Source organism: Hyperoodon ampullatus (assembly GCF_949752795.1).
Source record: "Hyperoodon ampullatus genome assembly, chromosome: 18".
Classification (NCBI taxonomy): domain Eukaryota; kingdom Metazoa; phylum Chordata; class Mammalia; order Artiodactyla; family Ziphiidae; genus Hyperoodon; species Hyperoodon ampullatus.
In genome coordinates this window covers 59,294,822-59,311,212 of record NC_136931.1, presented here as the reverse complement: position 1 = coordinate 59,311,212, position 16,391 = coordinate 59,294,822, and the positions used below count along the sequence as shown (strand labels likewise).

The following is a 16,391-nucleotide window of genomic DNA, read 5'->3' as shown; positions in this document are numbered from 1 at the left end:
CTGGGGGTGATTCTGCTCCCCCCAGGGGACAGGAGACGTTTTTTGGTTGTCACAACTGGAGGGGGCGTAGTGCTAGTGACATCTAGTGGGTGGAGGCCAGGGATGCTGCTACCCCTATTAATACACAGGACAGACTTCCCCTACTGCAGCAAAGAGCCACCTGGTCCAAATGAACTCATTTACGAAACAGAAATAGACTCACAGAGAAAACAAACTTATGGTTACCAAAGCGGGTAGCGGGTGGTGGTGGGGAGATAAGATTTTGGGGCTAATAGATACACACTACTTATATATAAAATAGGTAAACAACAAGGACCTACTGTATAGCACAGGGAACTATACTCAATATCTTGTAATAACCTATAAGGGAAAAGAATATGAAAAAGAATATACATACCTACATATATATACATACATACATGCATTTATACATGTAAGAATACACATGTATATGTATGTGTATAACAATTGCTGTGTGTACAAGTGAAACTAATACAACATTGTAAATTAACTATCCTTCAACTAAGAGAAATAAAAGATCATTAAAAGGAATCACCTGCTGAAGTTGGGCCATCCTGATCTGACCCCTATAATCTCTTCAGTCTTCGTTTTCTCTCACTTAAGTCCAGCTACACCAATCATTTTCTGGTTACATGAAAATGCCAAGCTCTTTATTTCTTTTCTTTTTTTTTTTTTTTTTTCCGGTACGTGGGCCTCTCGCTGTTGTGGCCTCTCCCGTTGCGGAGCACAGGCTCAGGACGCGCAGGCTCAGCGGCCATGGCTCACGGGCCCAGCCGCTCCACGGCATGTGGGATCTTCCCGGACCAGGGCACGAACCCGTGTCCCCTGATTGGCAGGCGGACTCCCAACCACTGCACCACCAGGGAAGCCCCAAGCTCTTTATTTCATCAAGACTTTAGGGCAGGCTGAACGTGCTGCCTTTCCTCTATGAATATTTCTTACCATCAGGCATAACCTCAAACATCACCGCTCCAAAGAGAAGTTCCCTGAAACCGTTCTATTACAGAGATCTGTCAGAATCTGTGTTCTGTGTCAACACCTTGTTCAAAACACTTATCAAAGTTTCCATGCATTTTACCCTGGTAGAGATCTAAAATGCTGCAATAACTTCCCATTCTCCCTTCCCACAGCCCCTGATAACTTCCAGAGTACTTTCTGTCTCTATGAATTTGCCTATTCTGGATATTTCATATAAATGGAATCATATAATGTGTCGTCTTTTGGGTCTGGATTATTTCACTTAGCCTAATGACTTAAAGGTTCATCCAGGTCGTAGCCTGTGTCAGAATTTCATTCCTTTTGAAGGCTGAACAATATTCCACTGTGGTATGTATACACCGCAGTTTATTTATCCTTCCATCAATGGACATTTGAGTTGTTTCCATGTTTTGGCGATTGTGAATAATGCTGCTGTGAACACAGGTATATATACAAATATCTGTTCAAATTCCTGCTGTCAGTTCTTTTGGGTGTATACCCAGAAGTGGAGCTGCTGAATCATTCACTAATTAACGTTTTGAGGAAATGTTTTCCACAGCGGAGGCACCATTTTATACACCTACCAGCAAAGCATGAGGACTCCAACTTCTCCATTTCCTCACCAACATTTGTTAATATCTGTCTTTTTGATAGAGCCATCCTCGTGGGTGTGAAGTGATATTGTGGTTTTGACTTGCATGTCCCTAATGAGTGCCAGGGAGCTTCTGGGAGTATCAAAACGCAGACGATGCCTCACTAGGCAGACCTGCTGGGACACTGGGCTGGTGACGCGAGATAAGCCAGGCTCCTTGGAGCTTGTGTGCAAGTCATTCTACTGAGGGGACGCCTCCAGCTTGATGAGTCTCAATTAGGAAAAGCCAGGCTGATGGGGGAAGGGAAGAGAGCATTCTTCATTCCGATCACATCCTGTATCTCTGCTCCAGCCCGCACCCAGGGCTTCCCTCCTGGGCTATACAGCTCAGGACAGGCCGAGAAACCATGTCCCCATCCATGGCTGCCTTTTTCTGTCTTGGTGAGTCAATCTGCAAAATGCTGAGGGATAGGCAGTGGGCTATGAGACAAAGAATTTTTTAAAAATTGCATCAGTACAAGAGGCAAGAGGAAATTTTCAGGGCAGGAGGTGACCAAGGGTCACCTCATTTATTTGTTGGGTGGGAAAACTGGGAACCCAGGGAGATGGTGTTTGTTTGAATTACTCTAGTTTATTCATGGCTGTGTCAAAAAATAAATACAGGTCTCCCAGTGTTGGCTGCAACGTTCCCACTACTCCATGCTGTTTTAATTTTAATTAATTAATTAAAATATAGTTGATTCACAATGTGGTGTTAGTTTCAGGTGTACAGCACAGTGACTCATATATATGTTCTTTTTCAGATTCTTTTTCTTATAGGTTATTACAAAATACTGAGTATAGTTCCCTGTGCTATAGAGTAGGTCCTTGTTGTGTGTGGTTTCTTTTTATTTTTTATTAAACTGTTACTAGATTCTTTATAAAAGTTTATGCTTCTTTTTACAAGTTGTAAGAGGACATATAAGAAAACAATGAATTCTGTTCTAAGCCCCCCTTAACTCACCAACAGTAACCAATACTTGTTTATCCTTCGACATTTATCTTAATTTTTTAGTACAAACGTGTACACATACATACATAAAGTTTTTTCTTATAAAAATAAGAACACATGGTACACATTATTCTGCAGCTTACTTTTTGACACAGCAGTAGACATGTATAGTTTTTAATTTATTCTTTTAAATAGCTGAATATTATTCCACAGTATTTAAACATTTCCTTGGCTCTTCGCTTTTTTTGTTGTTAATTTTTATTGGGGTATAGTTGATTTACAATGTTGTGTTAGTTTCAGGCGTACAGCAAAGTGAATCAGCTGTACATATAAATATATCCACCTTTTTTTAGATTCTTTTCACATACAGGCCATTACGGAGTATTGAGGAGAGTTCCCTGTGCTATACAATTGGTCCTTGTTGTGTTTTTTTTTTTTTTTCGGTACGCGGGCCTCTCACTGCTGTGGCCTCTCCCGTCGCGGAGCACAGGCTCCAGACGCGCAGGCCCAGCGGCCATGGCTCACGGGCCCAGCCGCTCCGCGGCATGTGGGATCCTCCCAGACCGGGGCACGAACCCGTGTCCCCTGCATCGGCAGGCAGACTCTCAACCACTGCGCCACCAGGGAAGACCCCTTGTTGTGTTTTAATTTTTAATTTTGTTTAACGTGGATTTGGTATCAAGGCTAGATTACAGATTTAGCTTGTCAGTAGCCCTCATGGTACTGGTGCAAACAATTCTGCCATTTGTGACAATGTGGACGGACCTTGAGGGTACTATGCTGAGCGATATAATCCACATAGAGAAAAACATACTGCAGGATCTTACTTATACATGGAATCTCAAAACCCCACAAAAGCAGAGAGTAGATTGGTAGATGCCTGGGGGTGGGGGAAATGGGGAGGTAGATGTTGGTCAAAGGGTACAGACTTCCAGCTATCAGATGAAGAACTTCTGGGGATCCAAATTACAGAATGATGACCATAGCTAATAATACTGTAGCATATACTTGAAATTTGCTAAGAGAGTACATTTAAATTTCTCACCAAGAAAAAAAAGAGATAATTACGTGAGGGGATGGATGTGTTAGTTAGCTTGATTGTGGTAATTATTTCACAAGTCATCATGCTGTAAACCTTAGATACATAAGCTTTCTGCTTGTCAATTAACCTCAATAAGGCTGGAGTAAGAGTCCCCCTTAACAGGACTGGGGGTGGGCTCAGATGCGTTTTTACTGCCTTCTCCGTATCAAGCTTTATTCTGGGCACGTGTGTGCATTATTTCCTTATTTCTTCAAAAGAACTTTATCGCTGAAAGGACAGAGGCTCCAAGCAGCTAAGAAGGAAGGAAACAGTTGGTGTTACTGGGGATAAGAGTGTACACTATGAACACAAACTGCCTCTCATTCACTTATTCATTCTGTTAAGACACTCATGTCGCACTTACAGATACGTTATTCTATGTTTTTAAACGGACACTTACTCATTTAATCCCCATAACAGCCTGATGAAGTAGGGCCTACTATTATTCCCATTTTACAGGTGAGAAAACTGAGGCCCAGAAGGATGAAGTATATTGTTTAAGGTCACACAGCTATGGCTCGAATACAAACTAAGGAATGTTTGCACCAACTCCACATTCTTTACCACGGAAATATGCTGCTAGTGTTTGAATCTACCTGATCGTGGACCTCATGGGACCTACTATGCAATATATGCTGTATATTATTTGTTGTTTACCTGAAATTCAAATTTCACTGGGAGTCCCATGTTTTTATTTGCTAAATCTGGCAACCCTAGTGAGACTTAAACTGATAATGCTACTAACTGAGCAAAACGGTTAAAAAAAAAAAGAGTCTTAGTTTGAGAGAAAAAGGGCAGTTCAACCTAGAGAAGAATTAATTCAGTTAGAAGAGAAAATGGGGGGAAGGCACCTCCAAGGAAAAAAGTGGAATTTATAGATTATGCAGTTTGATAGATGTGTAAAGTTACATGGAAAGGCTATTGAAAATTGTGGAAAGAATTAGATATAGGTTCAAGGAACACTATGTGGATGGAAATAAACCATACAATTATTGATCCTAGGGAAAATAAATAGAAAAATAGTATATAGGTACATTATAATGCTCAGGTGTGAATAATATTTGCACAGTCATAATAATGACTTAACCCAAAAGCACAAAATAGGGAGAATATTGATTTAACCCAAAAGCATAAAATAGGGAGGAATCCAGTATTAATGCACCCTGAGAGCTCTTGACTTATGATTTAATGCAAGACACCACATCGGGATCTAATATATGGCATGGTGATTATAGCTAATAATACTGTAATATATACTTGAAAGTTGCTAAGAGACTAGATCTTCAGTGTTCTCACCACTGACAAGAAATAGCAACTATGTGTCCGGATAGAGGTGTCAGCTAGTACTATGGTGGTAACCATCCTGCAACAGAAAAATGTCTCAAATCAACACTGTTACACGTACACCACGTTATATGTCAATTACATCTCTATGAAACTGGAAAAAAGTGAGAGCCGCTTCTAGCACACAGCTCCCTTCTCCTTCCAGCTGTGTGAATGGGGAAGTGTACCGCAGGGAGGTGGGGGGCGCGGCAAGGAATCCCTGTTCAGCTTTTTAAAAATTGTGGTAAAATAATACACTTCACATAAAATTTACCATTAATGACATGTAGTCCACTCACACTGTTGTGCAACCAACACGTCTCTCTAGTTCCAAGGCCTTTTCACCACTCCAAAAGGAAATCTCATACCCGTTACAATCACTCCCCAATCCCCCCTCCTCCCGGTACCCGCCACCCCCACATCTACTGTCTCTGGACAGATTGATCCACTCTGGATGTTTCATATAAATGGAATCATACAATCATGGCCTTTTATGGCTGGCTTCTTTCACTTCAATTACGTGCACGTGTGTCTTTGAAAAAAAATTATGACAAAAGAAAGCGAACACCTGAAACTAACACGTTGTTAATCAACTATACCCCCAACATAAAATAACAATTAAAAAAAGAAGAAGAAAAGAAAGCCAATGCATGCAAGTTTCTCATCCCCGTGCCCAGCACGCAGGAAGTGTGGATTCATGCTGAGGTCCTGGTGATTGACCTTTTGCTTCTTTCCTCAGGGCTGTGTCTGGGGCAGGTGATACAGGCTCAGAAAGGTGAGTCCAGATCCCTCTTCTGGGTTCAGCCAGCAAGAGGGCAGGAGGGGGTGGGAGAGCCCAGGAGGGGGCTCTGTTGGAAGCTGACCTCTGCTAGGCTCTGCTTCCCTTCCAGGCCCACTGCCCAAGCCCTCCCTCCAGGCCCGGCCCAGCTCCCTTGTGCCCCTGGGGAAGCCGGTGACCATCAGCTGCGAGGGCCCTCCAGGCGCGGACTTGTATCGCCTGGAGGAACTGATATCCCGGAAGTATTTGGACCAGGCGGAGCTCTCCATCTCAGCCATGGAAAAACGCTTCGTCGGACGCTACCGCTGCTCCTATCAGAGCGGGAACAGCTGGTCTCCCCCCAGCAACCAGCTGGAGCTGGTTGCTACTGGTAACTGGGCGTGGGGTGTGGCTGGACTTGTAGCCGCAAGGCTGCGTGGTCCTCAGTTCTGGGCTCAGACGGGGGGGTTATGATGACGGTAAATCCAAAGTCCCAATCCAAAATCCCAGAGGGGTTGGGATTAGGGTGGGGCAAGCGAGGCATTGGCTTTAAGTGCTAAATTTAGGTGCCAAAAAACTCAGTAATCAACATAAGTAATACGTTAATGCAATATCTTAAAAAAAACCCCAAATCAATGCAAAAACATCCACGATGTACACAATACCGCAATTTTAAGTAAAGACAAATTCCAGGAATGCCATTCCAAGCCACATCCAAACCTGACACAAGAGGAAAAATGCGTACCCCTCTAGCCACATTTTTGCATTGGAAAAAAAATTTTATTTCTTTATTGGTTGCACTGTGTGGCATGCAGGAGCTTAGTTCCCTGACTAGGGATCCAGCCCATGCCCCCTGCAGTGGAAGCACGGAGTCCTAACCACTGGACCGCCAGGGAAGTCCCACGTTTATGCCTTTTTATTTTTATTTTTTGATGGAATAAAATGTTCTCAGCTTATCCTTTTCTAGCTAATGCATTTTTAAATGATTATTTTTTGAAGTGGCTTTAAAAAATATTGAGTTTGCTTCCATGAAAGCAAGGAGAGTAAAATGAAAATGAATCCTGTTTATTTTTTGTATAAATAAAATAAACTTAAAATAAAGTGACTTTTAGTAATCTACTTTTAAACTTTTCAATATTTTTTCAGCTATGTTCATAGCGTGGAAAAAATGAACCATAAAAAGCCATAAAAACGTTTTGAGCCTTTTGCCTCCAATTATCAGGCAACTTTCACTGTTGTGAGTGCTGCGTGCCAGGCGTGAATCAGGATGCTCTGTGATGGTAATAATAGCAAGTTACACAGTAGCGTAGGTTCATGTTTCAGACTTCAACATGGCTCCCCTGGGCACAGTTGGATTCTGTCTTTGTTTAAAATCTTGATATTTTGTTCCCTGTAAATGTGTTTGCATTCATTTTTATTTTAAAATTTGCATTAAAATAATATTTATCTTGATTATGAAGGGTTTTTTTTTTTTTTTCATCCAAAGAGAGTGCCTAGCTTGCCTCACCCTAACTCCTGACTACTTGAGGTACAGTGGTCCACCAGTGTGCCTTGGGGGCTGACTCAAATACTATCTTTTTTTTTTTTTGCAGTAAAAAATGATTTTTTTTACTCCCGTTGCGGAGCACAGGTGGAGCACAGGCTCCGGACGCGCAGGCTCAGCGACCATGGCTCACGGGCCCAGCTGCCCCGCGGCATGTGGGATCTTCCCGGACCGGGTCGCGAACCCGTTTCCCCTGCATTGGCAGGCAGACTCTCAACCACTGCGCCACCAGGGAAGCCCTACTATCTTTTTTTTTTTTTTTGCGGTATGCGGGCCTTTCACTGTTGTGGCCTCTCCTGTTGTGGAGCACAGGCTCCGGACATGCAGGCTCAGTGGCCATGGCTCACGGGCCCAGCTGCTCCGCGGCATGTGGGATCCTCCCAGACCGGGGCTCGAACCTGTGTCCCCCGCATCGGCAGGCAGACTCTCAACCACTGCGCCACCAGGGAAGCCCTATCTTTTTTTAAATTTTATTTTTAAAAGAAGATAGCTTATTTATTTGTTTATTTATTGGCCTCACCACACAGCATGGGGGATCTTAGCTCCCCCACCAGGGATCAAACTTGCGCCCTTGCACTGGAAGTGCAGAGTCTTAACCACTGCACCGCCAGGGAAGTCCCCCATCAAATACTATCTTCTCATTATTTCCCTCACCACCCTACTTAAAATTCCATCTCGATTTAAAAGGGCATTCATCATTATCTGGTATGCCACACATTTACTTATCTATTTTTTTCTTAATTTATTTTTATTTATTTATTTTTGGCTATACTGGGTCTTCGTTGCTGCGCGCGGGCTTTCTCTAGTTGCGGCGAGCGGGGGCTACTCTTCGTCGCAGTGTGCAGACTTCTCATTGCGGTGGCTTCTCTTGTTGCGGAGCACGGGCTCTAGGCGTGCGGGCTTCAGTAGTTGTGGCACGTGGGCTCAGTAGTTGTGGCTCGTCGGCTCTAGAGCTCAGGCTCAGTAGTTGTGGTGCACAGGCTTAGTTGCTCTGTGGCATGTGGGATCTTCCCGGACCAGGGCTGGAACCCGTGTCTCCTGCATTGGCAGGCGGATTCTTAACCATTGCGCCACCGGGGAAGCCCTACTTATCTATTAGTTGTTGGCTATTCTTTCTTCCTGATGGGATTTTTATTTCTAGAGACGAATACATAATAGTTGCTCAGAGGAAAAAATTGTTGAATGAATGAATGAGCCATAATTATCAGACAACTTTTTTTTTTTTTTTTTTTGCGGTACGCGGGCCCCTCACTGTTGTGGCCTCTCCCGTTGCGGAGCACAGGCTCCGGACGCGCAGGCTCAACGGCCATGGCTCACGGGCCCAGCCGCTCTGCGGCATGTGGGATCTTCCCGGACCGGGGCACGAACCCATGTCCCCTGCATCGGCAGGCGGACTCTCAACCACCACGCCACCAGGGAAGCCCTATCAGGCAACTTTGGCTGTTGTGAGCATGGCTTTCCAGGCGCGGCTTGTGATGCTCCATGATGACAATAATTATATCAAATTACATAGTAGGATAGGTTCGCCTTTAGGAGCAGACAGCCTGGAGCCAACCTCCATGATTGCAGATTCCAGCTCTGCCACTTATACTATCCTGTGACCTCGGATGAGTGATTCAGCATTGTGTACTTTAGTTTCATGTATAAAGTGGGAATATTTATAGGGATGAATGCATAGGTCTTTGTGAGGATTCAGTGAATGATACATGGCATGGTCTAGGAACAGCACCTGGAATCTGGCACTCTAATACGTTTACAATATAACTATTGTATACTGTAATACAAGCTTACAGTATAATATCAGGTTAAGCTAGTTTGTTACTACCATTATATTTTGGGTGCTTGCTATGCATTCTGTATTCTGTTAAATGCTTAATACATATTGTCTCATCCAATCATTCCCATTTCATAGAAGAGAACATGGAGGCACAGATACAGGGGGAGATTCGTCCAGCCCCTAAGCTGCAAAACCAGGATTTGAGCCTGGGTACCGTGATGTCACTCCTGTCATGCTCCCTTACCGTTTTGTGAGCTGGTGGTGGGAAGAGTAGCTTCTCTAGGCTGGATACAGCTGGAAAGTTCCCTAGCCTGGAAAGAGGTGGGGGAACCTTCCCATTCCCACAGCTGAGACACTGGCCACCATCTTTATTTATTTATTTATTTATTTTCAGTTTTAATATTTTTTTAATTGAAGTATAGTTGGCTTACAATGTTGTGTTAATTTCTGCTGTACAGCAAAGTGATTCGGTTATATATATATATATATATATATATATATATATACATTCTATTTTTTAAAATATTCTTTTCCATCATGGTTTATCATAGGATATTGAATACAGTTCCCTGTGCTACAGAGTAGGACCTTGTTGTTTATCCATTCTGTATATAAAAGCTACATTTGCTAACCCCAACCTCCCACTCCATCCCTCCCCTAGACCCCCTCCCCCTTGGCAACCACCAGTCTGTTCTCTATGTCGGTGAGTCTGTTTTTATTTCATAGATATGTTCATTTGTGTCATATTTTAGATTCCACATATAAGTGATATCATATGGTATTTGTCTTTCTCTTTCTGACTTACTTCACTTAGTGTGATAATCTCTAGTTGCATCCAGGTTGCTGCAAATGGCATTATTTCATCCCTTTTTATGGCTGAGTAGTACTCCATTGTATATATGTACCACATCTTCTTTATCCATTCATCTGTTGATGGACATTTAGGTTGTTTCCATGCTTTGGCTATTGTGAGTAATGCTGCTGTGAACATAGGGGTGCATGTATCTTTTTGAATTAGAGTTTTGTCCGGCTATATGCCCAGGCATGGGATTGCTGGATCATATGGTAATTCTATTTTTAGTTTTCTAAGGAACCTCCACACTGTTTTCCACAGGGGCCACCATCTTTAATACCAGAGTTTTCTTCTCTCCCAGGCGTTTTCACCAAGCCCTCGCTCTCAGCCCAGCCCAGCACGGCAGTGGCCCCAGGAGTGGACGTAACTCTACGGTGTCAGAGCCAGTATAGTTTTGACCAATTTGCTCTGTACAAGGAGGGGGACACTGGGCCCTACAAGACACCTGACAGGTGGTACCAGGCTGATTTTCCCATCACCACGGTGACTGCTGCCCACAGCGGGACCTACCGATGCTACAGCTTTTCCAGCAGATCTCCATACCTGTGGTCGGCCCCCAGCGACCCCCTGGAGCTCGTGGTCACAGGTTAGGGGTGCAGACCAAACCTTTTCTCCCAGCCTTCACAGGCCCTGGTGGAAGCTCCAAGGGGAGGGACCAAGAGGCATGAAGAAAGTGGGAGGGCAGGAGAAGACAGAGGCTTTGGAGGGTGTATGAGTGTCTGAGTGCTGCTGTAACAATTCACCATGAATTCACGGGTTTAAAAAATCACAAATTTATTACCTTACAGTTCTGGAGGTTAGAAGTCAAAAAGGGGTCCTGCGGGGATAAAACAAAGGTGTCAGCCAAGGCTAACTGGAGGCTCAAGGAGAGGTTTCTGGTGCCTTTTCCAGCTTCTAGAGGTGCCTACATCTCTTGGCTTCCATGGTCCATTGCTTCATCATCAAAGTCAGCATCATAGCATCTTCTAATCTGTCTCTGACTCTTCCTCCTTCCTGCCTCTCTCTTATGCTTTTAAGGACCCTTGTGATTGGACCCACCCAGGTAGTCCAGGGTAATCTCCCCAGCCCAGGATTCTTTTTAAAAAAAGTTTTATTGAAGTATAGTTGATTTACAATGTTGTGTTAGTTTCAGGTGCACGGCAAAATGAATCAGTTATACATATATGCAGTCTTTTCATTTACTTTATTTTTATTTTTTAAAATTTTATTTCTTTCTTTTTTTTTTTTTTTTTTTTTTGGCCGCACTGAGTGGCATGTGGGAGCTTTAGTTCCCCAACCAGGGATCAAACCTGTGCCCCCTACAGTGGGTGCACGGACCCCTGGACCACCAGGGAATTCCCTACTTTATTTTATTAATTAATTAATTTATTTTTAGGCCGGGCCATGCAGCATGTGGGATCTTAGTTCTCCGAGCAGGGATTGAATCTGTGCCCCCTGCATTGGGAGTGTGGAGTCTTAACCACTGGACCACCAGGGAGATCCCTTATTTTTATTTAAAATTTTTTTTTAAATTTTATATTGGAGTATAGTTGATTAACAATGTTATGTTAGTTTCAGCTGTAGAGCAAAAAGTTTCAGTTATACATATACGTATATCCACTCTTTTTAAGATTCTTTTCCCATACATTACAGAGTATTGAGCAGAGTTCCCTGTGCTATACAGTAGGTCCTTATTAGTTGTCTATTTTATACATAGTAGGGTGTACGCATCAATCCCAATCTCCCAATTTATCCCTCCCCGCTTTCCCCCTGGTAACCATAAGTTTGTTTTCTATATCCGTGACTCTATTTCTGTTTTGTAAATAAGTTCATTTGTACCCTTTTTTTAAGATTCCAAATATGAGCGATATCTTGTGATATTTGTCTTTCTGTGTCCGACTTATTTCACTCAGTATGACAATCTCTAGATCCATCCATGTTGCTGCGAATCAGCCCAAGATTCTTAATCATATCTGCAAAGTCCCTTTTGCCATGTAAGGTACCATAGTCACTGGTTCTGGGGATTAGGATACTGTCATATTTGGGAGGCCATTATTCTGGGTATACACATTAAGAAAAATAATTTTTTTTTATTTATTTACTATTGTTATTTTTTTTGCGGTACGCGGGCCTCTCACTGTTGTGGCCTCTCCCGTTGCGGAGCACAGGCTCTGGACGCGCAGGCTCAGCAGCCATGGCTCACGGGCCCAGCCGCTACGCAGCATGTGGGATCTTCCCGGACCAGGGCACAAACCCGTGTCCCCTGCATCGGCAGGCGGACTCCTAACCACTGCGCCACCAGGGAAGCCCTAAATTTTATTTATTTAGAAAATTTTTTTGGTCATGCTGTGCAGCTTGCGGGATCTTAGTTCCCCAACCAGGGATTGAACCCACGCTCTCAGCAGTGAAAGCATGGAGTCCTAACCTCTGGACCACCAGGGAATTCCCAAGAAAAAGAAATTTTAATACTATGAATAATGCCTTGTGATTTGTCTAGGTAAAAAAAAAAATCCACAAGCAAGCAGCAAGGGTGGTGGGAGAGGAAAGCGGGGCTGTGTTTTATTCCTTAGGCAGTTCCCTTTTCTCCCCACATGGGATGCCTGTCTTTCCCCAGATGTATCCCATAGTTTCTGTCTCCTCATCTGCTTCCCAGGAGGCAAGAGCCCGGTCTGTTCCCAGGGAAGGCAGATAAGACGGCAGGTCACAGAGATCCCGAAGAAAGGAAAGCACTGAGGTTTGAAAAGCAGGGAAGGCAGCTACAGGGAGTGTCATTAATCAGCCCCAGAATGTGCTAGGTGTGCCTTTCAAATGCTATTTAACACCCACGACAGTCCAATGATGGAAGCGTCTTTATTTTTATTTTCCAGGTGAGGAAACTGGGTTTGCTCAGGATCCATACCTAACAAAGCACAGAATTCTCTCTCTTTTCTTTTTCTGATTTCTCAGGGACCTCTTTTACCCCCAGCTGGTTGCCTACAGAACCACCTTCCTCTGTAACAGGTAAGTTCCAGAGGATTCACTCTGGTTTCCGTGGTATAAGGCACATGGACCCCCTTTTCTTTCTCCTCTTTGTCTAGATTTCTCAGTTTATTTCATTTGCCTCTTTCACAGATTTGCTTTATTTTTAAAATTCCTTATTTCTGCTTGTAAAGAAGGTATAATAAATGTATAGATATGACTATCCTGTCCCACATCCCCACCTCTCTCCAGCCTTTCGGGGATGGTTTATGATGTCTAACCTGTAGAAGAATAAGCAGAGTGGCTTGTAAAATTGTAGATTCCTGGGCTCCAGTTCTGAGTCTCTGATTCCATTGATCAGTGGTTCTCAAACTGTAGTGGGCTTGAGAATCACTTGGAGAGCTTATAAAGGACAGATTCCTAGACCCCTAGAGTTTCTGATTCAGAGGGTCTGGGGTGGGGTCCAATAATTTTCAAGTTCCCAGGGGATGCTGATGCTGCTGGTCTGGGGATGCTACTTTGAGAACCACTGCACTACCTTTTGTGTGAGCCATGGTCTTCCCAATTTTCATGGCATCTCAGCTGCTTCCGGCGGTATCGGATGTCAGCCTGTGTCTTAAGAAATAGTACTCTAGGTCTTCCCTGGTGGCGCAGTGGTTAAGAATCCACCTGCCAATGCAGGGAACATGGGTTCGAACCCTGGTCCGGGAAGATCCCGCATGCCGCGGAGCAACTAAGCCCGTGTGCCACAACTACTGAGCCTGCGCTCTAGAGCCCATGCTCCACAACAAGAGAAGCCACCGCTATGAGAAGCCCTGCACTGCAATGAAGGGTAGTCCCCGCTCGCCGCAACTAGAGTAAGCCCGCACATAGCAACAAAGACCCAGTGCAGCCCAAAATAAATAAATAAAATAAATTTTAAAAAAAGAAAGAAAGAAATAGTACGCTAGGCTGTGACATCTCGAAATGACACCTGACACCTCATTCCTTATTAAGCCACTCAGAAGTAGAAGGCAGTCTATTTTGGGCTTTTTGAGTTTGTCTTTCCTGTGTGTCTGGGCAGTGTGTGTTAGAGAAATGGGTTCCAAGGAGACTGGATATCTCAGAAGGGGTATGGAGAGAAGGGACTTACTGGGCAAACCTGACATTACCCAATTCCTTATAATCCTCTTGCTTAGAATTCTCAGAAGCCTCCAAGAAACTGAACCACTCACTCGTGAACGAAGTTTCCACCACTGGTGAGTATCCGGGCACCCAGAGCTCAACAGAAAGGAGTCGGAGGATTGGGCTCTCTTCCATCGTCTCAGGCTGTAGGCTTTTTTTTTTTTTTTTTTAATTTTTAAAAATTTTACAATGTTTCTACTGTACAGAAAAGTGAATCAGATATACATATACATATAATCCCCTCTTTTTTGGATTTCCTTCCCATTTAGGTCACCACAGAGCATTGAGTAGAGTTCCCTGTGCTCTACAGTAGGTTCTCATTAGTTCTCTATTTTATACATAGTATCAATAGTGTATATATATCAATCCCCTTCTCCCAATTCATCCCACTCCCCCCTTCCCACCTTGGCCTCCATACATTTGTTCGCTACGTCTGTGTCAGGCTGTAGGCTTTTAATCTGCTTCTCAAAACCACCTGATTCTTCCCAGGAAAGCCCTTGGTTTGAAGATGAGGGTGGGATGGAGACGGGCTCTGAGCTTGGGGGCAGAAGAGTGTTCTGGGTAATGTGGCTGTTTCCAAGATGGTGGCACCAAGGCTATCGTGGGGAGACCATTGCTCATCCCTACACATTGCTCTTCTGACTTGGCTCTGATCCATGTGTGTAATCTTGTTCCCATTGCTTCCAGGCACAGCCCGTGCTTCAGCCCCAAATAGATCATAGTTACCTGGACACAGTACATTTTTCTTATTCCTCCAGTCCAATGCACATATACTTCCTTTATGCTGCCATTCTCTTTGCCCTTGGCTTCCCCAGAAAAAAGTCTCCATTTCCCCCAAAATGGAAAACCTTTGAGAGATCCCCAGAGGAGAGGTTAGATATCTCCACTGCGTCCACACAACTCTAGCTTTTTTTAGGTTCCTGATGCCAGCAGGGTCCTTCTAAGACCCTGATGAGATTCCTCCTCACCCTCTGTTCAAAACCTTTCTGGGTTCCCAGTCACTCTCAGGACAGATAGGAAAACTGACTCATACATGTGAAGTCATTTGCCCGAGACCCTGCATCTAATAAGTGATGGGTCTGGGGTTCAAATTGGAACACCCTGACTCTACAGTTCATGCTCTTCTTATAACCCTGGAATTCCAGCTCAAGTGCATGTGTTCAGGATAGCGGTAGAAACAGGGGTAGGAGAGATGGTTCCACCCCTTTACACGTATCCTTTTTGATTCCCAGAAACTTCTAGGAATATCACCATCCTTCCAAAGGAGTCAGACCCTCCAACTGGTGAGCAAGTGTCCTTCTCTGGACCAACTTCCTTTCCCCGTCCCATGTCTTTACCCAAAGCTGGCTGCTTTCCCTACACAGAAGCTGCAGCTCTGTGATCTTGGGTTCTTGTGTGTAAAGTATGAGGTGGAGGGGGGCTGTTAGTGTGTGGAGCTCCGAAGTGGGCAGGGATCAGGTGTGAAGGTGACCTTCTCAAAGGTCAGAGAAAGAAAGATAAATGTCATCTCTCTCCCCTTCCATTACATCAGTCTCTTCTTCCACAATTAGCCAAATAACCAGGTAGTGTCTGCGTGTGGGGTGAGGCTGTATCAGAGGCCTGTGAGGGGGTGTATGGAAGAGGTGATGCTTAGACAATTGGGCTTATCTGATCCTAACCCTTGGTGAGGAGGAGAGGAACCTTCTAGAAAGGAGATTGTCATCTAGCTAGCCGGGAGTAATAGAGTCTCAGATGAGGGATACGGCTATGAGAAACCCAGTATGTATGTGGGTCCTGGAGATGGGCTTTTTTTGTTTGTTTGGCTGCACCGTGCTGCATGTGAGGTCTTTTATAAAAAATTGGTTATTTACTTATTTATTTTCTTTCTTTTTTTTTTGGTTGTGTCAGGTCTTACCTGCGGCACGCGGGATCTTTGTTGAGGCATGCGGGTTCTTTCATTGTGGTGCGAGGGCTTCTCTCTAGTTGTGGTGTGCAGGGCTTCTCTCTCTAGTTGTGTCACTCGGGCTCCAGGGCGCGTGGGCTCTGTAGTCGTGACACTTGGGCTTAGTTGCCCCACGGCATGTGGGATCTTAGTTCCCTGACTGGGGATCGAACTTGGGCCCCCTGTGGAGATGGGCTTTTATCATCAGCTTCTGTCTCTCTTGTTCCTCCAGGTCTTGCCTTCCAGTATTACACTAAGAGCAATCTGATCCGGATATGCCTTGGGGCTGTGATTCTAATACTCCTGGTGGGGCTTCTGGCAGAAGATTGGCACAGCCGAAAGAAACCCCTGATGCATCGGGTCAGAGCTGTCCACAGGCCGCTCCCACCCCTCCCTTAGACCCCGAAGTCACACAGTTGTCAGGATGGGGGTCGACCAGATGATCGTAACTGA

General features: G+C 44.4%; 1 protein-coding gene across 1 annotated transcript in view; it reads left to right on the top strand.

The window, feature by feature from the left end:
* GP6 (glycoprotein VI platelet) overlaps positions 1 to 16,391 on the top strand; it is a gene marked incomplete at both ends in the record, with an annotated part of 36,659 nt that extends 20,268 nt beyond the window's left edge. Inside the window, 9 exon segments of the mRNA XM_079724147.1 lie at positions 1,944 to 2,032; positions 5,726 to 5,761; positions 5,877 to 6,134; positions 10,218 to 10,502; positions 12,842 to 12,895; positions 14,032 to 14,091; positions 15,250 to 15,300; positions 16,171 to 16,334; positions 16,338 to 16,391. Of these exon segments, the coding sequence (XP_079580273.1) occupies positions 1,944 to 2,032; positions 5,726 to 5,761; positions 5,877 to 6,134; positions 10,218 to 10,502; positions 12,842 to 12,895; positions 14,032 to 14,091; positions 15,250 to 15,300; positions 16,171 to 16,334; positions 16,338 to 16,391 (1,051 nt within the window).